Source organism: Pholcus phalangioides, unplaced genomic scaffold (genome assembly GCF_987345545.1).
Source record: "Pholcus phalangioides strain wild (caught in Gottingen) unplaced genomic scaffold, Ppha-v1.0 ptg000004l_1, whole genome shotgun sequence".
Classification (NCBI taxonomy): Eukaryota; Metazoa; Arthropoda; class Arachnida; order Araneae; family Pholcidae; genus Pholcus; species Pholcus phalangioides.
Genome location: NW_028301597.1, coordinates 11319027 through 11345063, shown reverse-complemented (window position 1 = coordinate 11345063; position 26037 = coordinate 11319027). Strand labels below are relative to the sequence as shown.

Here is a 26037-nt window from a genome sequence, read left to right as displayed (position 1 = left end):
CCCGTATCTTTTTCCGTGTCTCGGAAAGAACACGTCCCGTGATCAAAATTTTCATGTTTCTTTTTCCTAAATTAAGGGTATTTGACGTACAACAGTGCATTAGCGGTACCTCCGCGAACCACAAACAAGAATTGGCGCAAATGCGCAGGGATTCGGCGCCATGGCGCACCGTGTAGCAAGAGAACCGTTTCGGCGCAGTTTGGCGCAATTGGCGCAGCTCTTGCACCCCTGCTTTTTGCAATCATGGAGAAACAAGTAAATCAGCATGGTAAATGCATAAGGCAGCTTAGCAGGGCCCATATGAACGCCCTAAAGACTGAAGTGATTTTGGTGCCCTCCCCCCTATTTTTGATTTAAACGCATACTCCTCCCTTGTGATAATTTGATTTGTTTACAATTTTCTAGTATAAGTATACAAATTTTGATAAGCACATAGTTTATGGGGGGGGGGGGGGGGTTCAAAATAATAATTTTGCCCGGAGCCTATGATGCCACGGCTGCTGAGGAGCCTCAAGTGACAATTTGATCTGGTTAAAATTTTGAAGAGAGTAAGTATGCAAATTGTGTAGCAGTGTAGTTGCATACAGGGTGTCCTTTAAGAGTTAGTACGGCCTTTGAGTCCTCAACCATCCGTGGTAGAGATTTCAGTTTGAAAAAATGCTCAAAAGGCATTAAAAATTACCGTGCAACAGTTTTGAGACCTCAACCACAAATAAAGTGGCTGCACTGTCTCTCCTGATTCCAACAAAAAAAATTCCAAGTTGACAAGTACAATGTTCACTGAGATATTTAAATTCAAAATTTGAAGGAAAGTTGGAAAGGACAGCATAAATGAGGGGAAGGAGCATTGTCGATTAGTTTTTGCTGTCCTTTCATAACTTTTATCCAATTTTTAAATTCAAATATCTTAGCGAATATTGCACTTAACCATATGCAATTTTTTCTGTTGGCATCAGGAGAGACAATGCAACAACTTTCTAATTGGAAGTTAGAGGACGGGAAATTTAAGGAAAATTTAGACTTCTTATTTTGTGACACATTGTATTTTCCGAGAATGATATCACTTTACGCTATCTATATGCAGGTTTCAACGGTTGGCTGATGCAAGAATTTAGGAAAGAAAAATTCAACTGCTCTTGCTGTAAGATATCTACTATTTAATACCATTTATAGATGGCAGCACCATCCTGCCTTGTAAGATAGTGATAGTAATAAAGAAGGGCAGAGTCATGCTCTGGATGCCATGCTAACTGGTTGTGGACCAAACAGTTAAGTAGCCAAGCATCAATATATAAAATGGTGTCAGTTAGAGAAATACTCACGTATTTTTGAATTTACGCTTCAAAGATCTGAAAAAGATGGCGAACAGCCTGCCGACCATCCAGCCATTCAATGCCGGGGCAAACCCGTCCGAAGCATGAAGGTATTGGAAGGAAGATTTCTTGGATTATTTAGAAGCGCTTAAATCCAGTTCTGAGGCAGAAACTACGAAAACTGCTCTTTTTCATCATGTGTGTGGAGAGGAATTGAAAAAGCAGTTGCGATCCTTCGATATTGCGCCCGCAGCGGCAAGCACTGCGATATCGCTCGAACAAATCCTTCGAGAGTTCGTGTAACATAGCCTTGTTGACGCTCGCCTGGCCTTTACCCCTGATGTTATGGTAGTGCACGTGTTATGTTTTATTATTGCATTTGTGTTATGTCTATTATATACTTTATGTTTATAATTATTTCCTGTCGACTAAACAAACTTGTTACTTACGGACGTTTTCGGTGCCGATGTGTCACGAACTGGTTTAGGAAGAAAGGGAAACTAGTTTCCGAACTTGCCGCTTGGAACGCCGATGTCGATGGGGGCGCATGTGCGTTACTCCTCATTTGCATGCTTAGTGATTTGGGAGCTATATATAATCACGTCCGTGCTTCAAATGGGCTTTCAGTCATATAGCGCTAGAATCGCTAATCATCCGAACAACTCGGCTGGTCCGATGTTCCCGTCACACAAGTTCCCGTCAGCTACTCTCCAAGAATGCCGTTCAGGGATGTCTGCTGGTGTCCGTTCTCGATCTTAATGCCTTCGTAGATCTTGCCGACTGCGATCTGGCGTTGGCTGGCATGGTCAATAGCAATGATCTGATAGTTTCCTCGTATGACGCTGCAATCTGAGGCTACCCTTCCGTCACGACGTCCACCATCGGACTCCACCGCTTGAACACCGAAATCCACGTGTAGCACGCCGATGTCCGCGATCTAACGACGCCTCTTCGTCAACGCCCTGGGTTCGTCGAGATATCCGTTAACTGGACTCCATCACTTGATTGCCGAATACCTTGTGTGGTTCTACCGGTGTTTGGGATATAACATCGCCTCATCTACGCTCTGGGTTCGTCACGATATCCGTCATCTGACTTCTACTGCTTGATCGGTGAAGACCAAGTGTGGTTCTGTCGAAGTCCGTGATCCGATTTCGCCGCCTCGTCGACGCCTTGGGTACGTCACCGAACTCTGTGTGATTCTACTGACATCTGTGCTCGAGTATCGTTTCTTCAAGACCATAGCTGAGTGTCACCTCCGCCCTAATCTTTTCACTATAAGTATACTTTGCGATTTTCCTTCTAGTGAAGGGTTTGCCCTTAAATTGATGTCTTAACTAATGTTTTAATTTGTAATAATAGAAATAAATAGTTGTTCGAAACTGTTTTGTTCATTGGCAGATAAAGACATACGTTGCAGATAAATTGGGGGCTCGTCCGGGATAAAATCCGAAAAAGAATTTCGATCTTAAATTTTTTGTCTGCTTGTATGTCATTTGATAACAGTTCATTTGTGACTGCCAGAACAATGAACAGTTCCGATGTAACTATAGATGTTGAGAATATATCTGAATCCGATAGTACGGTACCCTTGCTCGGGCCTACAGCTAGTACTTTTAATGTTAATCGCCCTTCGTTAGGACTTTGTGTTCCTTCGGGAACTAGAATGACCCATTTTGATCCTACTAATATGTTTTCTGGATCAGTTTCTGAAAATGTTCGTGATTTTCTAAATCGTTGTGAAGAATTGTTTCGAGTTGGTCATATTCAAAGGGATCAGGTCATAATAGTGACAGAAACCCTGCAAGGGAGCGCAAAGTCATGGTGGTTGAGAGTAGGACGATTTGAGTTGGAAAGACAAGGGTTAACCGATAGTTGGTCTGCTTTCAAGGATTTAATGTTGTATACATTTGATGAATTTAGATCAAAAGTTGATTTGGCTAGGGAGTTGTTTTCGAGAACTTTTGTTTCTGGAAATCTTGAAGATTTTGTACTAAAAACAGTTGAATTATATCATGTTTATGACCAAAATGTGTCTGATTGTGCTATTATTGAATTAATTAAACGGCAGGTTCCGTTAATAACGCGTGATTTTTTGGAGGTCAGGCGACCGACAACTGTTCAGGAAATGTATTTGTGTTTACAGGAATTTATGTTCAGTCGGTTTCAAAGGTCTACTACTCGTATACCATCTGGACGAATGGTTGAATCTCCGTTATCTCAGCGACGTTGTTACCAGTGTAATGAAGTGGGACATGTTAAACGTTTTTGTCCTGGAAAGCAAGTACTGGCTGTTTTCTCGGGAAACGAGAGGGTGGACGTGATAGATGTGGGTACACGTCCAAAGGTAATAAATCCCCACAATTAAGTTTTCTTCAACCCACTGTGAAACTAAATGGACTTAGTGTCACAGGTATCATCGACACTGGTGCAGATATTTCTATCATTAATGGAGAAGTCGCTGATTTGTTGATTCAGGGCGGGGCTGTTTTAAAACCGTGGATAGGAAACGATTTCTTTTCGGCTTTGGGGGCTACTGGAAGGCCTGTGGGAACCTTGTTGTTAAAAATTGAAATCAAACATGTTGAGTCTGAACATGATATAGCCGTAGTTCATTCCTTACCTGTTAGTTTTTTAATTGGAGCTGATTTGTTAAAGCAATGTGAATTTATAGTCAATTTTAAACATTGTCAATTAGAGGGTGGATTGAAAGTTTATAAAGGCAGTATTCAGTGGGAAAAAATGTCTGACTTGGTTAATAGGGCTGAGGCCTCCGAGCAGGAAAAGAGGTTGTTTCAAGGTGTTCTTGAAGAATTTCCTGATTTATTTAGGGATGTCCCAGGTCGAACGAATGTAAGTGAGCATAAAATTTTAACCAGAGGGCCCCCTCATTTCAAAGCTCCTTTCAAACTTCCTTTATGGAAACAAGACATTGTCGAATCGGAGGTGAAAGAAATGTTGAAAAATGATATTATTGAACCTGCGAGTACCGAATGGTGCAGTCCTGTTTTCTTGGTTAAGAAAAATACTGGAGATTGGAGATTTGTAATTGATTTTGCCCATATTAATAAAGTCACCGAACTTGATAGGTATCCATTTCCGAAAATTGATGAGATAATTCAAAGGATTGGAAGTTCAAAATACTTGACAACCCTAGATTTAGCTTCCGGATATTGGCAGGTTAGTTTAGCTTTGGAAGATCGTGATAAAACTGCCTTTGTAACTCGTACCAGAATGTATCGCTTTAAGGTGATGCCATTTGGCTTGAACAATGCTCCGGCAACCTTTCAGAGAATGATGGCTAAAATTTTAGGGCATCTTGTGGGTAGTTTTTGTGATTTTTACTTGGATGACATTGTCATTTATAGTGATGATTTTCAGAGTCATGTCCAACATTTACGAGAAGTATTGGAATGTCTTAACCGAGCTGGTCTCACACTGAAACCAGAAAAATGTACTTTAATGAAGAAAAAATTAAAATATTTAGGATTGTGTTTGACTGAAAATGGGTGGAGTGCTTGTGATGATAAAGTTGTTGCTGTACAGAGTTTTCCTAAACCATTGAATGTTAAACATCTTCAACAGTTTTTAGGTCTAGTTGGATGGTATAGACAATTTATTGACAAGTTCGCAGAGAGGGCTCTGCCATTATATGAGTTGTTAAAGAAAGGTAAAAAGTTTCTGTGGGATTCTAATCACCAGTTGGCGTTTGATCAGTTGAAAAAGGCTTTAGTTGAGGGTCCTGTTCTTACAACCAGAAATTGGTTATATCCACTTAAAATTTATACTGATGCTAGTGGAGGTGGGTTGGGAGCTATTCTACATCAAGTTGAACCTGGCGGTGAACGTCCGTTAGCTTATGCCAGTCGAACGTTGAATGTGGCAGAGACTAATTATACTGTTACGGAACAAGAGGCTCTTGCAGTCGTGTGGGCCTGTCAAAGATTCCGCGATTGGTTTTCAGGTCAAAACGTGACAATAGTGACTGACCATAATTCAGTCACATGGCTTCTTGAGGCACGGAGGTTGAAGGGAAGGCTTGCTAGGTGGGCTTTAATATTGCAGGAATTTCCCTTGGTTTTTGAGTTCAGACGAGGTAGTAGTATGCAGGGCCCAGATGCATTATCGCGTAATGCCCGTGAGTCAACAGATGAAATAGATTTAGATGGTGAACTTTCTTTAAAGTTATTGATGTTCCAGACCTTATGTATCGAAAAACTAGAAAAAGCACAAAGACAAGAGTTCTCTGATATATTCTCTTACTTTTCTGGTCAGAAACATTTGTATAAGCCATGCTTTGATAAGTATATTATAGAAAATGACAAGTTATTTTTTAATGTTGGTGAAGAAAAAAGACTCGTTATTCCTACAAGTTGTAGGTCGGAGTTTCTACACGAGTTACATGACCACCCTACCGCTGGCCATATGGGTGTTAATAAGACCTACTTGCGTTGTAAGAGTAGGGGGTTTTGGCCTGGTATGCGGAAATTTGTTAAGTCTTATGTTCTTGCTTGTCCCCAATGTCAAACGTGTAAATACGATAATATACGAAAGTATGGTGTTATGCAAAGTTCTAACGCAGAGTTCCCTTGAGAGTTAGTAGGGCTGGACATTATGGGGCCATTTCCTGTTTCAGGTCGAGGTAACTCGTATCTTCTAGTTATTGTATATTACTTTTCAAAATGGGTTGAGATGTACCCTTTGAGAAGGGCCACAGCTAATGTGATTGCTAAGAAACTTGTTCACGAGTTTTGTTGTAGATACGGCTTCCCCAAATATTTGGTTTCCGATAATGGTAGTGTATTTGTTTCTCATTTACTAAAGGAAATTTGTGAAGTTTTAGAAATAAAACAGAGGTTGACTACCACTTATCATCCCCAAAGTAACTTAACAGAAAGGATAAATAAGGTTATAAAGCAAATGATTACCTGTTATGTGGGAAGGAATCACACGCAATGGGATCGATACTTGTCCTTTTTTGGGTTAGCTGTTCGAACTGCCGTATCAGAGACCACAAAAGAAACTCCTTCTAAATTGTTCTTGGGAAGGGAATTAATTTTGCCTTTTGATTGGGTTTCAGGGGTACCAGTGTGGCAAAGGGCCAATATGTCTAAAGAACTTGTTGAACACGTAATGCAAAATGTAAAAAAGGCTCAGAGACGGCAACGGTATTATTATGATAAGAGACACGTTCAACATGTTTTTCATAGGGGAGATAGTGTTTGGGCTAAAACTCATTATCAGTCGAGTGCTAGTAATAAAATTACTGCTAAGCTGCTTCCAAAATGGCAAGGACCTTTTGTTATAGAACGCCGTATTACACCGATTGTTTACGAAGTTAAGGATGTTGAGAGGGATGTAATCATTGGGAGATTAAATGCTTGTAACTTAAAATTAGTGAAAGTCCAAGATAATTCGTATGAAATAAGTGTTCCAAGTGAGGAAAATTTGGAGTCAAAAGATTCTCCTTGTGGTAATAGTTTATCAGAACACGTGTCAGTTCCCTGTGTTTCGGGACCGTCCGACATGGAGAAGAATCTCTTCTTAATACCCTTAAAGGAGGGGTGGAAAAGAGAGCTAAGGCCTAGGAAAACTGGTACTAGAGTTGATGTGTATTATTATGCGCCTAATGGCCTTAAATTAAGAAGTTCTAAGGAGGTACAAGGGTGTCTCCAGGATTATTATCCTCGATCCAAATTAACTGTGAAAAATTTGTTTTAACGGAAATGTTCATGTTGATAGTCTTTTGTCAAGTGGTCAGGTCTAGTGGGGGGGAATATGTAACATAGCCTTGTTGACGCTCGCCTGGCCTTTGCCCCTGATGTTATGGTAATGCACGTGTTATGTTTTATTATTGCATTTGTGTTATGTCTATTATATACTTTATGTTTATAATTATTTCCTGTCGACTAAACAAACTTGTTACTTACGGACGTTTTCGGTGCCGATGTGTCACGAACTGGTTTAGGAAGAAAGGGAAACTAGTTTCCGAACTTGCCGCTTGGAACGCTGATGTCGATGGGGGCGCATGTGCGTTACTCCTCATTTGCATGCTTAGTGATTTGGGAGCTATATATAATCACGTCCGTGCTTCAAATGGGCTTTCAGTCATATAGCGCTAGAATCGCTAATCATCCGAACAACTCGGCTGGTCCGATGTTCCCGTCACACAAGTTCCCGTCAGCTGCTCTCCAAGAATGCCGTTCAGGGATGTCTGCTGGTGTCCGTTCTCGATCTTAATGCCTTCGTAGATCTTGCCGACTGCGATCTGGCATTGGCTGGCATGGTCAATAGCAATGATCTGATAGTTTCCTCGTATGACGCTGCAATCTGAGGCTACCCTTTCGTCACGACGTCCACCATCGGACTCCACCGCTTGAACACCGAAATCCACGTGTAGCACGCCGATGTCCGCGATCTAACGCCGCCTCTTCGTCAACGCCCTGGGTTCGTCGAGATATCCGTTAACTGGACTCCATCACTTGATTGCCGAATACCTTGTGTGGTTCTACCGGTGTTTGGGATATAACATCGCCTCATCTACGCTCTGGGTTCGTCACGATATCCGTCATCTGACTTCTACTGCTTGATCGGTGAAGACCAAGTGTGGTTCTGTCGACGTCCGTGATCCGATTTCGCCGCCTTGGGTTCGTCGCCGAACTCTGTGTGATTCTACTGACATCTGTGCTCGAGTATCGTTTCTTCAAGACCATAGCTGAGTGTCACCTCCGCCCTAATCTTTTCACTATAAGTATACTTTGCGATTTTCCTTCTAGTGAAGGGTTTGCCCTTAAATTGATGTCTTAACTAATGTTTTAATTTGTAATAATAGAAATAAATAGTTGTTCGAAACTGTTTTGTTCATTGGCAGATAAAGACATACATTGCATTCGATAAATATTTCTCGGACTATCAGAACAAGATTTATGCATCTTTCAAATTCCTTGAAATAAAATAAGAAAAAGGCAGAAAAATTTGCCGCCTATTATTCGCGACTACGATGTGCAGTCGTTGAGTGTAATTACGGGCAGTCGATGGAAAGAATGCTCCGTGACAAGATCATCCAAGGACTGAGTGACAAAGCACTACAAGAAAGACTGGTCCGAGAAACGAGTAGATCAACAAAAACACTGCAAGACATCATTAGCGAATGCAAAACGTGCGAACATAGTAAGGCACAGGCAACGAAGATGGACGAAAGCAAAATAACGGTCGACGGCATAAGGAGAAACAAACACCACACAGCAGGGTCGCGGCCAGCAAACAAGGAAAACGCAGAGCAGAGAGACTGTAAACAGTGTGGGAAAAAACAACGTCCGAAAGAATGTCTGGCCTTCGGAAGTAAGTGCCGCAAGTGCGGTGGAAAAAATCACTAAGTCAAAGTTTGTAGGAAAAAGATACTGTTGACCTCTCAAGTAGAAAAAGTCACATGCCACTTTTTCCCATGGTCTTCCAGGCAGAATTTGTTTGAACAGGACTTCTTTAGAATTTGCCCTCTGATTTTGCTGACAGATTTTACATCTATTGATGTAGTTTTCCACATCATCATTTATTTTCGGCCAGTAGAAATGTTCTCCAACTTTCAATTTGCAAGCAATAGGCTAATACCTCGATGCGAGACATGCAGTTTTTCCAAGACTTCTGGTCTTGCAACTTGTGGCACAACGAGTCTCTGGCCTCTGCATATTATTCCTTCTTTAGAATAATACAGCTCATCTCAACAGTGCCAGTAAGGCCAAGCTGCTGCTGTCGTTCTACTCTTTTCTGGCCATCCCTTTTGAACATGATGAAGCACATCTTGCAGCTCTGCATCACTTGCTGTCATCGAAACATATTCATGCCACTTATTGGGTGTAGCACATGCAAGGAGATTAATTGAGACAGCTGCTTCTTGCTCATGATCCTCTTCAAATTTATCATTTGGCGATTGAGCTCTTGACAAGGCGTCTACAATCTTTAGCTCTTTATCAGGTATGAACATAAGTTCAACATCATATTTGTTCAATCTCAACAGCATGCGCTGAAGTCTGGGAGAGATTGTGTAATATTGCTTTTTACTCAACCCTAAAAGGGGCTTGTGATCGGTTTGAACAACTACTGGTCTTCCATAGGTGTAATAATTGAAATGTTCAAGTCCATAGATTACAGCTAACAGTTCTTTCTCGATCTGTGCATAGCGTGTTTGAGCTGCTGTAAGTGTAGCAGATCCATATGCTACTGGTTTTTTATCTTGTAGGAGAACTGCTCCTAATCCATGCTGGCTGGCATCCACTGAAACAGTCACTAACTTTTTCACATCAAAATATTGTAGACATGGAGCTTGCTTTATCATTTGCTTCAATTTGTCAAAATCACGTTGAGTATTTTCATCCCAGAGTCACTCAGTATCTAGTTTAATAGCTGAGGTAGTGAGTGAGTTAAACTAGACAAGTGAGGAGTGAACTTGGCTAGATAAGTTATCATTCTAAGAAATCTTTATGGATCCTCACGACATTTGGGAACAGCAAACTCGTTAATGCCTTAACTTTTTTGGGATCTGGAGTTATTCCAGGATCAGACATTATATGTCCCAAATAATTGACTGATGGTAAGGCTAATTGTGTTTTTTCAATATTGAACTTAAAATTAGCTTCTCTGGCTCGTGTCAGAGTTCGACGGAGTAACTGGCAATGTTCTTGCATGGATGAAGATCCACGGGATATGTCATCACGGTATGGATTTATTTCTGGATCATCTTCAAAAATTTCATTCATGTCCCCCCCCCCCCCCCATTTTCTTTTTTTTTTATAAACCAGAGCAGCAGCTCAGCCTTACTGGCACTGTAGAGATAAGCTGTATTATTCTAAAGAAGGAATAATGTGCAGAGGCCAGAGACTTGTTGTGCCACAAGTTGCAAGACCAGAAGTCTTGGAAAAACTGCATGTCTCGCATTGAGGTATTATTGCTTACAAATTTAAAACTAGAGAATATTTCTACTGGCCAAAAATAAATGACGATGTGGAAAGCTACATCAATAGATGTAAAATCTGTCAGCAAAATCAGAGGGCAAATTCTAAAGAAGTCCTATTCAAACAAATTCTGCCTGGAAGACCATGGGAAAAAGTGGCATGTGACTTTTTCTGCTTGAGAGGTCAACAGTATCTTTTGACGATCGATTATTTCTCAAAGTACATAGAAGTTGAAAACATGAAGAGTACTAATGCAAAGGCAGTAATAGAAGCGATGAAAAGCATCTTTGCAAGGCACGGAATATCAGAAGAATTGGTGAGTGGCGGAGGGCCACCATTTAATGCAGAAAGCCTTCGAAAATTTTTCAAAGAGTGGAACGTGACACACAGTATTACTTCACCTCACTTTCCCAGAAGCAATGGCCAAGTTGAGAGAGCTGTACAAACTTTGAAGAAGTCTCTCACAAAAGCTCTAGAAGAAGGTAAAGATCTACATACGGTCCTACTGGATTATAGGATACAACCTACACAGGATCTTCCTTCTCCAGCTGAACTGCTGATGGGCAGATGATTAAGATCCTTTTTGACAACTCATCCTCATCAACTCAAGCCAAAGTTTTCTACAGCTGAAGCCAGTAAAATCTTGAAAACCAGACAAGCATATCAGAAGGAAAGATTTGACAAACATGCAATGCATCATCCTGAACTCAAACAAGGCTCAAAGTTACCTCAAAATGTTATGAAACGAGGTCGGATTGCAAACTTTGGTGAATTGCAAGCATATCCACATCATAACCATGACATAGCCTGACCTGTTGTTGAACAAGATTTTTTTTGCTTTCACCTAATTGCAATTTTATGGTGGACGATGTATTTAACATTTCTTGATTAAGTTGTAGTTATTTGTTTAATTACTTCACTTTTGTGATGTTTCCATGAATTATGAAATCTTGCAATGCTAATTAAGTTATCATTTTGCCCTGAATGGCCATCACTCCCATTATGCAAGCTAATTCGAGTTGGATGTAGTTAATTTTCCATTTTTAAGTATATTTCCCTCTTTGCCATATAAAATTCCATTGCTTCAAAAATATTCATGTAAATTTTCAAGTCATTCTCACAATGGCTCTTCTTCTACAGTGTTTTAAATCAGAACTTTAGTTATAATCACCCTGTATATCACAAATCATCGCTAGTTAATCATCATTATTTATGCTTCATTAAATACATTATATTCACCTAATTTTCATCACAGTTTTTGTAAAATAGCTTCCTAATTAAGTATACAGAAAGTAACTGGAAGTTAATAACAACATTAAGAATTTTCAAACACAAAGTGATTCATTCCCAAACTGGGAAGTTTGGGAAAAAGTTGTCGAAAATGAGGCTTTTTTTTCCTAAGGTACTCGGAGTAGATAGACGTGTCTCTTCTCAGAACATGGGGGGGGGGGGGGGGACATGCAATGTTTTCCATACTAAGGGACGTCAACCTATACCCAGCCAGATCATAAAAGACGATGCTCCTGGGCCACCACCTCTCATGACGGCTCTCCAGAGGCCTCCTCTCTCCATGAAACATCGGTCAACACTGCTAGGAGCCATCCAACAGGGGCCACACCTATGAAGACGATGCTCCTGGGCCACCACCTCTCACGACGACTCTCAAGTGGGCACCTGTCTCCATCTGCATCCAACATCGGTCATCGCTGCTGAAGCACTCCACAAGAGGCGACCATCCGAAGACAATGCTCCTGGGGCCTCTGCCCCACAAGACGGCCTGCCTTTGGATTTCATTGACGACGTCCTCCGGCTAACATCTCGTCGAACGAGCTTACAGTGAACCCATCTTCCACACATTTCTCAGAGAAGGGAGCCAGATATCTGTAAGACAACAAATAAAATAACTTGATAAACTTTAAGTAACTAGTTAACTCAATCAGATCGAGGACGTTTTTAGCAAAGGCCAGCTGAGGAATACCTTAATTAAGTTAATAACAATCTACGTACCTATATAGTTTAAGTTTGAAAAAAATTTGGCTCTCAAAACAAATTTCAATTGTTGTACTGTTGATATCTGGCTCTGATGACTAATGAGTTTACCGACCAGTGTACTAGACAATTGATCAAAAATTTTAGAATTTTTTTCTGGATGCTTGATGCTGTAAAAAAAATTTTACATAATAAGAACATTTTGATAACTTTTTGTGGCGCCCCTTTTTTCATTTATTACTAATGTATGGCCCACTGTGGGGCAGTTTTTCCAGGTTCAAAAAAAAAAAAAAAATCTTAAATAAAAACTACTGAGATTAATGCTTTGAAATAAATCAGATGAATATTAATAATCAAAGTATATTCAGAATTTTTTTCAGATAAACTGATATTCCAATTTCAGAGAAAAATAACAAAAATTTCAAAAGCAGTCCGCTATGCCTCAACTTCCCTATAATATCCATCTTGAACACTGTAACAGAATATAAATACTTTCAGAGAAAAATTCTAAATTAATTTTAAACTTACTGTATCCATCACGTCTACACTCTTTCTCTTGGGATTAAATGAGGAGTTATATGAAGGATTTAATTTTTGCATATTTTCCTCTGTTTGGTGTGAATATCAAAATGCTTCTAATCATGTTCTCCCATTCACAAACTAAATGTTTTGAAATAATAAACAGTTTTAGCAATGAATCACATTGACCAAAAACAAATTCAGTAACTTAAAATCTCTCATTGCATTTGTTACTTTGTAAGCACGAGATACAGGGTTGGGTTTCTTCCGGGACAGTGAAAGAAACTGAAAGGATATGCATTAATTATCATTTGGTTAAAGTACATATAATTAATGCTTGTTATTTCACCTCATTGATTGCGAAATAATATCAAATGTGTTTTAAAAAAAATACAGGGCTCCCACTCAAAAAATAAGAAAAAGTAGGAAAACGCAGGACTGAAAAGTAGGATGGGGGTGGGTACATAGACAACATAGACAACCTTAGACAACATAATCATAGCATAATGAAAAAAATCGCTAAAAAATTTTTTGTGAAAAATAATTAAAAAAAAAAAAATTTTAATTCTGAATTAACTTTTTTTTTGTAACACTATTTCAGTATCCTGTAAGATTGACTCAAGCCAAAACAAAATGACAAATGACTTGGTTACAAAACCAATTTTTGGCCAAAACAGTGTGCTAGCAACCACAGATGATTCTTTTCTGTCTGTCTCTCATAATATATTAAATTTTTTGGAGTCTTCCAAAGTGCAGAGTTTGTCAACTCTCTTCGACAATGCACAGCAAATTTTGAAGACATACATTTTTTAAGAATGACGCTCCTTCGAGACCACTTTCAAAAGTACAATGCAAAATGTGTAAATTACAAGATTGATGTAAATAAGGCAAGGTGAACCAGGTAGTTTTACTTCATTGACCATCATTTTTTAAAGGTATTTGTTCACATTTTACTGTTCAATATACCAGTGTAATCATTTTTGACAAATGAACACTTCAATTTCTAGCTCTTTGCTGTGCATTTGAATATTGTTTATAAATATACAGAAAAATACAAAAAATACTTAAAAATACAGAAGACAACTGAATGCTACTGGGTAGCATCAGAATCTCCAAACCTAGGATAGGCCTATGTATCCAACTGCTTTGTAATGCAAAGTGATGTTTCCCCTATTTGCACCATAATTTTGAATGATGAATGTTAGTTACTGTCCAAAACCATCAAGTAATAAATACAAAATTATTTTTCCCATCCAGACATAAGTTTTTAATGACTACTATACTTGTTGAACCCTCAAACTAAGCAAATGAAAAATTAATCAATCAAATGGTCCACATACAACCCCCAAATAACCTTAAAAACAATACAATTTCTACTTTGGCAGAATCATTAATTGCATTCTCCAACATTTGTAATATTTAGCAATATATCAATGATTCCCTGCTCAATTAAAATCAATTACACAAATTTTGCCAATAGGATTTGATAAAAAAGTAAGACAAAAACTAGAAAGTAGAAAAAAACCAAGAAAGTAGGACAAAAGTAGGACATTTTACCAAAAAGTCGGACGAGTGAGAGCCCTGCATCTATCCTCCAAACTGCTAATGTGTGGATTTGAAATGCGTAGATATTTGTGTTGTAGGTAAAGATGTCAGTAGAAAAACGGACGCAGCAGGTCTTGAGTCTGTCTCATTGTCCACATATTTAGTCGTTATTTCTTGTTTACAAATCTAAATACACTACAAAATGGCGCAGTCGGTTCTCGCTCTACGCGGCATCGTATAACGAAGCCCGGTTTACAGTCTAAGCAGCGTCGTGATACGGTGATCGTCTCGGTTTCTTTTTCCTTCCTATCACTATGGCCGACTTGCAGGAGCTTCTTCGTCAGAACTTGGAGGTCCAGACGAGAATTGTACAACTACTGGGGAATTCCACCGCTTCAAGTTCATCGCCGCATTTAGAAAAATACGTGGAGGGAGAGGACATAGAAGATTTCGTGGACAAATTCGAAACTTTGACCACGCTGTACAGCTACTCGGAAGAGAAAAAGGTGGCTAGTTTCGTTACGTTGTTGCCGACAAGTACATTTTCGCTTCTCAAGAATTTGCTCCATCCAGAGACATATCAAACGTCACGATTTGATACGATCAAGGATCGTCTGATAGCCCATCTGAAGCCGAAACCTCTCGTGATTCCAAGTCGTCATACGTTTCTAAATAGGCGACAGAGGGAAGGGGAAAGCATCTCCAGTTATATTTCAGCATTACGGCGTCTTGCTATTCCATGTAATTACCCAGAGGCTCAGCTGAAGGTGATGCTCAGAGACGTCTTCGTTAGTGGATTATTAGATAAAATCATGCTCGACCGAATGTTCGAAGAAGATGATCCCGATCTGGATAAGGTTCTCAAACTCGCTTTGGCAATAGAGCAAGCACAGTCAAGTACTCAAGATATTCTTCATTCAAAGAATACTGCTTTCACGTCCGTGAATGAACTCAAGCCATCTACGACGCAAGAGGTAAACAAGAAAGCTAAGGCCAAATTACCAAAGGCTAAAGCTCCTTCTACAATGAAAATACAATGCTACCGTTGTGGTGATGAAAATCACAAGGCTCCTTCTTGCAGGAAAAAAAATCTTCATTGTAAACTGTGTGGAAAAAAAGGTCACGTTCAACAAGTGTGCCGAAGTAAATCCAAGCTACACAAATTAGAGGATGTTGGTGAGACTTTTTCATTGAATCACATCAAAAGTGATCATCCGCTGCTCACTACAGTATTGATCGAAGGTCATCCAGTTGCAATGGAAATCGACACAGGTAGTGCAAAGGCTCTGTTGAGCTATTCTACATTTCGACAAATTTCGGATAAGCCTCTCAGCAAGACCAACGTTAAATTTCACACCTACAGTCAGAATATTATTGTTCCCATGGGAGTTGTCAAAGTCGCTGTTGCATACAAAAATCAGCGAATGGAACTGCCTGTTTATATTGTGGAACAAGACTTTTCTTCAATAATTGGACGCGAATGGATAGGGTCTCTGTCGCTGAAGTGGGACCGCATCCACCAAGTAAAAACACAAAGTGTCAAAGCTACAAAAGAAGCTGTTTTGGATCTAGTTAATGAGTACAGAGATATTTTTGCTGAAACTTCGGGGAAAGCATCTAATTACACTGCTAAATTAGTTCTCAAAGAACATTCACAGCCAGTCTTCCAGAAGGCTCGACCTGTTCCTTATGCATTACAGCCCATGGTGGAAAAAGAATTACAGCGCCTTGAAGTGGAAGGTATTTTGCAAAAAGTAGAAACTTCTGACTTTGCTACACCAGTTGTTCCAGTAAAAAAACCAGATGGTTCACTTAGACTGTGTGCTGACTATTCTCATACAGTCAATCCTCAATTACAAGTGCCACAGTATCCTGTACCAAGAACAGAAGATCTGTTTGCCAAGTTGTCCAAAGGAAAAATTTTTGCAAAGATGGACATTCGCACTGCATATCATAGCATACCTGTTGATGAAGCTACATCAAAGCTGCTCACATTAAATACACATAAAGGTCTGTATCAACCGAAAAGATTGATGTTTGGAATAAATGCTGCCCCTGCTATCTGGCAAAAGTACATTGATTCAGTTTTACTCAGTGTCCACATTGAAGGACTATGTATTTTCTTTGATGACATTCTGTTAGCTGCTGAAAATGAACATGAGTTACTCTGCAAGTTGAGAACTGTTTTCCAACGTTTACGGGAAAATGGGTTACATCTCAATATTAAGAAGTGTGAATTTTTTGCCAAAGAAGTCAACTATCTAGGATTTACTATTTCGTCAGGTGGTGTGAAGAAATCCAGTGCCAAAGTAGAAGCTATTTTGAAAATTCAAAGACCTTCTAACGTGAAAGAATTGAAATCTTTTCTCGGAATGGCTACATTTTATGCAAAGTTTTTTCCTCAACTATCTGCAATTGCTGCACCCTTACATGATCTCACAAAGAAGGATACAAAATTTAAATGGTCTCAAGCATGTGAGGGAAGCTTCAGGAAAATCAAAGAAGAAATTGTGTCGGACAAAATTCTGGTACACTATGATCCACAAAAGCCAATTGTGTTAGCTGTGGATGCAGGGCCTCGAGGACTGGGTGCCGTCATCTCGCATATGCTTCCTGATGGATCAGAATGCCCAATTTCTTTTGCATCCCGTACTTTGACTAATAGCGAAAGGAACTATAGCCAAATTGATAAGGAAGCACTAGCCATAAAATGGGGGATCGAAAAATTTCATTATTATTTGATGGGACGTAGATTCACATTGATCACAGATCACCAACCATTGATACACATATTTGGAAAAAAATCAAAGTTACCGGGATTATGTGCTACACGCTTACTTCACTATGCTCTATTCCTGCAAAATTTTCAATTTGACATTTGTTACAGGAAATCTGAAAATAATGGAAATGCAGATTGTCTGTCACGATTTCCACTTGCTTGTGAAGAACTGTTTTCAATGGACAGTGTTTCATTGCATCACCTGGAACACATATCAAAACTTCCTATGAGCTACAAAGAAATAGCTATCGCTTCTTCTCAAGACCCTGAATTGAGGCCGACATTGGAAAAATTACGCCAAGGTATCACTTTAGGTGCAAGAGATAGAAACTTTTCCTTACAAAGTGGGTGCATCATGAATGGACTTAGAGTCTACATACCCAAGAAATTTCAAAATTCAATCTTGGAAGAGCTACATGTGGGTCACATGGGAATTGTGAAAATGAAAGCGTTAGCAAGATCATATGTGTACTGGCCAAAAATTGATACAGATATTGAAAGACTTTGCAGAAATTGTCCTAGCTGTGCTCAGTTCAAAGGTTCTCCACCTAAAAATGACATTCATTACTGGGAATATCCTTCAAAACCATGGGAAAGAATTCATATAGATTATGCCATGTATGGGAACAAGACGTACTTACTTATTGTGGATGCTCATTCCAAATGGCCAGAAATTTACATCGTTCCTAATATGAACTCTAAGACATTGATCAGTATTCTGGACTCTTTGTTTGCACGTTATGGAATGCCAGGTACCATAGTCTCTGACAATCAAAGTACGTTTGTGGGGGAAGAGATGCAACAGTTTCTGAAGTCATGTGGAATACAACACCTCACTTCACCACCTTATCATGCAGCTTCAAATGGACAGGCGGAACGACATGTTTTCAACTTGAAGCAAGCATTACGATGTCTCAAAAGTAAAAACCTACCCGAACAGAAAGCTCTCAATATCTTTCTTCTAGCCTATAGAAGAGCACCTCAGGTTTCTACTGGATATAGTCCAGCGTTATTATTTTTAAAAAGGGAATTGCACACGAGATTGGACTTATCACGGCCTGACATAGTCAGAGAAGTAGAAGCAAAGACCAGAAAGAGAGTTACATTTCTTGATCATGTTTACGAGGTGGGACAAAAAGTGGCTGTAAGAGACTACAGATCTCCATATAAAAAGTGGGTTTTTGGTGCTGTTGTTTCCAGAGACGGGGAACTACAGTATACTATATCGGTACAAAATCAGCTATGGAGGAGACACAGTGACCAGATTCGTCCAGTTGGACCAAGCATAGCGTTAACTCCAGCGATAATACCAACACCATCACAGGAAGTAACTCCTGAACCAGTGCAAGCACCATCACTTCAAGACAGTGATGTTCCATCGCCAGAGGTGGAAAGTTCAACCATGACACAACCAACTGCTGTTAAAGGACATGATCCTGTGTTGAAGTCCCCAGACACACCATTAGCTGTGCGACGGACCCGAAGAAATATAAAACCTCCAGAAAGACTCAATTTGTAAAGGGGGAGGAATATGATATATCGATTGTATATCGATTATGTAGTTCATCCTTATTATTTAGTTGCAAGTGTGTGGCAACACTATGTTTTTGTTTATGTTTGGGAGAGTAAAGATGTCAGTAGAAAAACGGACGCAGCAGGTCTTGAGTCTGTCTCATTGTCCACATATTTAGTCGTTATTTCTTGTTTACAAATCTAAATACACTACAGTCTGTGTGACAGTTGTGGCAGCTATCCCTTTTAAAAAAGGCTGTTAGCTCAAGGTTGGAAAACTTTAGAAAATCGTACTTAGCAATTACCACTAAGCTTACCACTATTCGTCGAAGGCAAAATCCAAGGGGAGCACAGGGACTTGTGCCTACCCCCTAAAGAGATTAGAAATGAAAGATATTTTAAATATTTCTGCAGAAAAACAAAATATTAAATATATATATTTTTTATACAATCTGCAGGGCTCCCACTCATTTTACTTTTTGATGTCCTACTTTCTCGGTTTCATCCTGCTTTCTAGTTTTTGTCCTAGTTTTTACCAAATCTTATCAACAAATTTCATGTAATTGATTTTGAGCAGAGAATCGATATATTGCCAAATATTATAAATGTTGCAGATTGCAATTAATGATTCTGCCAAAGCAGAAATTGTATCTTTTTTAAGGTTATTTGGGTGATGGTATATGTTGACCATTTGGTTTATTTAGTTATTATGACATGATGTCGCTCTCCACTTGTTAATACAAGATATACAGAAAACTGGATGTTGTGAAGATATTTATTATTTGAGATGTTAATTTTTTTTTTTAAAGGAATGAAGAGACAGAGGTGAGTTTTTTCTTTCTTTAAAAAAAAAATAATATCTCAAATAATAAATATCTTCACAACATCCAGTTTTCTGTATATCTTGAATTAGTTAGTTTGAGGGTTCACCTAGTAGAGTTGTCATTAAAAACTTCGTCTGGATGGAAAAATAATTTTGTACCCACTACTTCATGGTCTCGGACAGTAACTAACATTCATCATTCAAAATTATGGTGCACATTTTGCATGTATAGGTGAAACAATGACTTGCATTACAAGACAGTTGAATACTTAGGCCTATTTTAGGTTTGGTAATTCTGATGCTACCCAATAGCATTCAATTGTCTTCTGTATTTTTAAGGCATGAAGAGGCATAAACAATATTTACAATGCTCAGTAAAGAACTAGAAATGTGTCAAGGTGGAAAAGTTGTGGGACACTTTTCCCCCTTTTTTGACATATGACATAAATAGGGAATTTGTAATCAAGATTTAGTCATTTCCTATACGTGTGAATTTTGTCAAATCGTGGATATGTGTATTTCGTCTTAAGAAAATTTGTTTGTTATCTTTGTTTGATGGTAGTATGCAGGTCTAAATCCTGTGATTGTCCAGTTTCTTACTTTCTCGTGCAATCTATTCAGTTAATATTTGGGAAAGGTCTTAGCTCGAGTTGTTTTTGGGAAAAAGAATAGGATGCACACCTACTTGAACCACATACAGTGGTACACACTGTACGTTTTTCAAAATTTCAGAATTTGGATGCAATCCCAATGTCTAAGAGTTTAGCCAATTTCACTAAATTAATCCTTAATTTTTCTCCTCCTTTGTGTTAAGTTTTGAGCATGGGTGTAGATACAGGACCCCCCCCCCCCCCCCCGCCCCGTATCTCCCAAGCATCAAAGGTGGAGTCGACTGACCTAATGTATATATAAATTGACATCATCATCATGCTCCCCAGACTTCCAAGTCTATCTCCGCCTATGGTTTTGAGGTGTAGTTAGTTCAGGTTCAGGGCATGTTCTAGTCCAGGTTTAGGGCATGTTCTAGTCCAGGTTTAGGGCATGCTCCTTTCATCTCAATTGGTCACAAGTTGGGTGACAAAATTTTACGCTACGAATCAAAGGGCCCACCATTCCTAAGCCCCGCTCTATTTTCATTTTAATATACACTTCAGAAACGTTGGAGGGTCGGTCAGTCTCTTGGTTTTTGAGACTTTGGTCTGTCAAAGTAATAATTCCCCCCAAGTTTTCAGAAGTTGAAGTTTTCCCGCGCTATGGAATAACACTCCTGTTGCCAGAAGCTACTCAAAAGATGGATGATCCTGGAGAAATGGTCTGGAAGTGAGTCACCATGATGCCAGAACAGAATCCGCGTCGAGACTACTTCTGCCAGAAGAGTCAGCTCAGTCTATCGAGATTCCAGGAATGGAGTTTTGGTTCTGGTCATCCCCAAAGCAGAATGTTTAGCACTGTTCTGCGATGAGCCCTCAGCTGACTGGAGATGTTCTGCGGTAAAAATTCCCATACATGTAATATATAGTGTTTTTTTTTCACTTTTTCTTAACATTCTTCCAAATTGTTCTGCGACGTATGTCACAGATTTTGGCACATCCTGCTTTGGGGCTAGTCATCTTCCACCCAATTGGACTGTTCGAGTCACCCAAAGAGCTGAATGCATGTGGAGCGAGAATGCCCTCTACAACAGTGGGACTGTACCCCTGAGGACCCAGAATACGAGTCCCTCAAATCAAGAAGGTATGCGAGACAATATTCTTTGTTCCTCTCGTTTTAGGAAAGTTCTAGCGTAGTATTAGCATAGAAATTTCGGGTGTTAGCAGAACTTCAATGTCCACTCTTCAACTCCCCATTGAATAAATTTTCTCAGTCTCGCTTAAGTTAAAATATTCTTTGAAAATCCTGAAACATTGGTGGGTTTTTTTTATGGAAAAAGGTGTCAAAACATATGTTAAAAGAAGGAAAAAAAAAAATTGTTGGTATAGTTCAGAATGAGAAGTTAAATTCAGTGTGAAGACAGTTTTTTTTTTTTGTGTATAAAAAATTTATTGTGTCATGCGTGAAATGGAAAAGTTTCTATTAACGAAAAAGCCATTAAACACAATATTTTCTTTATTCAACCCAACCATGTGTGTGTGACAAATTTATTTTTCTTTCTGGTGAATTCTTTTTGTTTTGTTGTTTCATGTGGTAAGATACAGCACCTGTACGGAACAGATGCAGTATGGTCCGCCACGACTTTGTTCTCGCGATAAGTCGCCAAGATCGTCATAATGCTTCTCTGGGTTGTCGTATTTTTTTAACACTTTTCTGGTTTCGTTGGGTGATACTAGATGGCGCTAGCTTCGCCAAACAGGATTTTTCTTTTGTTCACCGCGTTTTTTCAAAAATTCTAAGCAGCCGTTGTTCCACTTCTAGCGCGTCTCTCTCTCTTTGATTATTATTCCTCCCTTCTGTAGCTTACGTCATTACAAATTATTATCTACTGCTCAGGTTGTATCATACAGTTTTATTATTTCGTTGTATTTATTAGTTATTCATCCATTGCCATGCCTTCCGTTTTATCGGTTTATTATTTAAAATGAACCTACAGAATTTTTCATGCCCGGATCCGTTTATTAAAAAAAGGGTCCGGGTTTTAGTTTTAGTGCATAGAATATTTATTTATTCAACATGCCCGGATCCGTTTATTTAAAAAAAAGGGTCCGGGTTTTAGTTTTAATACATAGAATATTTATGCCCGGAATTCCTTATGCCCCGATCTTTTTATTATTAAAAAAATGGGCCAGGTGTAATTTTTTTTTAACTGATATTTTTTTCGATTTTTATGCTTGGTGGTTTCTATTATGTTTTGCACGCTGATGTTTTTTTTTTGGCGTCCGTAGTGTCTGACGGCCTTGGCGACTCTTTGTCGGGCCATCAGACATGTGTGGGGCCAAATAATTGCCAAGTGGCGGACCATACGACAGCTGTTCCCCTAGGATTAGGTTTTTTGTACCGCGTGAACTGAATTGGACCATTTCGCATTGGCAGAATGTGTTACATAATCTAGCTTGGCACATCAGCTCAGGGAGACTATATATTGCACTGACATCAATTATTCTGTCATCTGCATGCTTTGGTTTGAAGGAAAGGGAAAGAAAACAAAAATGAAGAGAAGATCAGTGAAACGCGCAGCGCACAATGCATTTGACTCCTCCAGCAGCAGTCTGCATTGTACTGTATGAAAACAATCGTACTGCTTTTCTTATTGTGAGTGGACGACGAGTCGCGCTGGGCAATTCACGTTACACGCGCGGCACAGAAAACCTGCGCCTAGGAAAACCCGGCTTTATGGAAAAACAACTACCCCTGCGTTAGAACAGTTGTAGGCAATTTGTCAAAATAAAACTATCAGATCAACACAATAAGCAATTCAGGGTGAGAAACAACCCAACCATATCAGTTTTATAAAGCAGTTATTAAACATTGCTTTTTATTCACAAGTGTGAATTCCTCTTCTACTCATTGCTGACCAACACAAAAAAGGAACAGACGAAGAAGTAATCAAGTGAACTTACCAATTCAAGAGCATTGCAACCAAAGCCGCTTGTAAGTTAACTCTTAATGCAGTTTGATTGCAACAGACGAAAATAAAGTTATTGACTTTAGTGATGGGCGATCCGCTCATGAACCGTCTAGAAGAGCGGCTCTTTTCAAAGAGTGAGTGAGCCACGGTTCTTGATAAAAGAACCGCGGCTCTTACACTTCCATCGCATACAAGAAACTACCAAGAACAAGCAGGCTTTTGAAAACGTTGTGAAAAGAACCGTGACGGCAGACGGCTCATATTGCCGACTCCTATTGGCTACAAACGAACCGTGACAAGCCGAGAGCCGCAGAAATGAAAGTGAACCGTTTCCCGTTGAAACGCTTCTTGTAATTGGTCAGAAATGACCCGTGAATCGCTTCTTTTTTCGTTTGTGTTGCCTGCTCCTATTGGCTACAAATGAACCGTGAAGAGCCGTGAGCCGCAGAAATGAAAGTGAACCGTTGCCCGTTAAAACGCCTCCTTTAATTGGTCGAAAATGAGCCGTGAATCGCTTCTTTTTTCACTTGTGTTGCCTGCTCCTATTGGCTACAAATGAACCGTGGAAATTCAAATGAGCTGTATCTTGTTAAAAGGCCTTCTGTGATTGTTAGAACTGGTTTCTTCCCATGTCCCACACCTTCCCCTCTAAGAAGTAAGAACGCGTTGGCCACTCTTTCTCCCCCTCCCCTTTTGCTTGTTACATATATTTTTATTTTTTTACGTTTTTCTTTTTTTGCTCTTTCACCTCGGACTGGGTGCACCTGTTGGAGAGGGGACGGAATTATTTTCCTTATTATTATTGTTATTTTAATTGTTAACCAGTACAGTCTTATGAGGCGATCCCCGGAGGATCTCAGATGTAGAGGCCTCGTGAGAATGAGATAATAAAATTTGCAAAAGTTTTGCGGAATTTTTAGCCCGATAGACCCGGGCCGCAACTAGGCGAGGGGGGGGGAGTAGGTGGGTCTGGTGCCCGGGCGCTGGACTAGTGAGGGAGTCGGATGAACCCTTTTAACTGCTCCTTCTACATTACACGGGGGCGCAGAAATGCGAGCTTGACCCGGCTCAAAAAGTTCTACTTGCGTCCCTGGATTGGGGGGGGGGGGGTCCCAGGATTGCTGTCAATACGGCCCTGCTGTTCACCTCGGATTTTTTACCCTTCTTGAGCTGATAGAAATCATTTTACCCAATTTTTCTTCCTTTTGATCGATATTAATTTTTTTTAGCTCTTCCACCTCGGATTTGGCGCCCCTCGTCGAAAGGATAGAAATAATTTTATTTAAATTTCTCTTTCTTTGGTAATTTAAAATTCTTTTTCTCGCCTTCTCACCTCGGAGAGATGTGGACTTTCTCCTAGAGCGGAGTGAATCCATTTTCCCTAACTTTTCTTTGAATAATAAGATTTTCTTTATTTTGCTCTATCTCTCATCACGGATTTTTCGCCCCTCAAAAAATCATTTCCCTAATTTTTTTCGACTTTTTCACTTCGGATTTGATGCCTTTCCTAAGAACAGACAGAAATCGTTTTCCTTCATTTTTTGTGGTTCTTTAATTCTTTTTCCATTCTTCCACCTCGGTTTTGTCTCCCCCCCTCCCCTTACAGCGGACAGAAATCATTTCCCAAATTTTTTGCGTCGTTCTTTAAAATTGCACCCTTGCACCTCGGATTTGGTGCCCCTCCTAAGCGAACAGAAACAATTTTTCCCTAATTTTTTTTGCAGTCAATAAACTTTTTTTTGCTCTTTCTTCATGATTTCGGCGTCCCTCCTAGAGTGGACAGAGATCATTTTCTTCTTTTTTGTTTTTTTTTAAATATTCCCTCTTTCACCTTGGATATGGTGCGCCTTTTGGAGGGGACACGAAATCTTTTTCCTTATTATTATTTGCCTATTCACCAGTGCAGTCTTACGCACGGGCCTACCCGGGAACGTCCCCGAGGGGGGGGGAGGGTGTTCGTGAGGTCCCTCAGAGGAAGTCTCATGAAAATTAGATGTTACATTTTTTAATAGTAGGCGTAGGCAAGAGGTAGGCCTAAATTTTTAGCCAGATGGAGAAGGGCCGCAACAAAGGGGAGGGGGAGCAGGCGGGTGTGGTACCCGGGTGCTAGATTAGTGGGGAAGCCGAATCCACCTTTTAACTGCTCCTTCCACATTACACGGAGGCACAGAAATGTAAGCTTGTCCCGGCTCAAAAGGTATCTAGTTACTGCTCTGCATTGGGGTGGGAGTACCAAGATGCTCTCAAAACGGCCCTGCTCTTCACCTCGGATTTATTGCCCCTCTTAGAGAGCTGACAGAAATCGTTTTCCCTAATTTTTCTCTTGATCAATATAAATATTTTTTCGCTCTCTCACCTCTGATTTGGCGTCCTCTTAGAGCGGCGCCTCCTGTGGTCGTACGGTTGTGCAACCCAGCGGCCCTTGCATAATTTTTAATTGAAATTTTAATCGTGATTTTTTAATTGAAATTTTAATCGTGATTTTTTTTAATTGAAATTTCACATGCATATATATATATAATTTGTATTATAATTTCATACTCATAATTTTTTTAGTCACAATTCCACATATAATTTTCATTGAAATTTCTGTCGTCTTCAAGTTTCATGCTTAATTATACTTATATTTCACTCACAATTTTTAAAATTACAGTTTTACACAATATCCCATTTCACCCCTACAATATCTCACATATTTGTTTTTTTCTATTGAAATTTCCCTCATAACTTGAATTTTACTCCATTTTACAAGTCGTCAAATCATTCAGAATTTGTTTTTACAGTGGATCCCGCTTATAACGTTTTTCAAAAAATTGTCATGAGAAAACGTTGTAAGTGAAGAAACGCTTTAAACAGGAAAATTCTTCACGAGAATTACTTAATGTTGATACCACGAAAATAAGTCGTACGAAGCGGTAGAAAATTGTAAGTTGGAATGTTATAAGCGGGATCGACTGCATTTTTTTATTCAGGAATTTTTCCGCAGATTCATTCTATGTTTTTATATTCTTATTTTTGTTGGCATTTTTGACCAGTTTCTCCATGAG

The 26037-nt window shown here is 39.5% G+C and overlaps 1 protein-coding gene across 6 annotated transcripts in view; it reads right to left on the bottom strand.

Annotated features, from left to right (window-relative positions):
- Positions 1–23104, bottom strand: part of LOC149086538 (S1 RNA-binding domain-containing protein 1) — a 542948-nt gene extending 519844 nt beyond the window's left edge. For 3 of the 6 annotated variants that reach the window (XM_089256006.1, XM_089256010.1, XM_089256008.1), the window contains exons 1-2: positions 22983–23104; positions 12779–12910 (exon numbers count right to left, since the gene is read on the bottom strand). In XM_089256006.1, the coding sequence (XP_089112132.1) occupies positions 12779–12850 (72 nt within the window). In that variant the 5' untranslated portion in view covers positions 12851–12910; positions 22983–23104. Of the gene's footprint in view, positions 1–1762; positions 2455–12778; positions 12911–22982 lie in introns of those variants that run through there. The other 3 variants (XM_089256011.1, XM_089256015.1, XM_089256013.1) reach the window with 3 other exon arrangements.
- Between the last annotated feature and the right edge of the window lie 2933 nt (positions 23105–26037).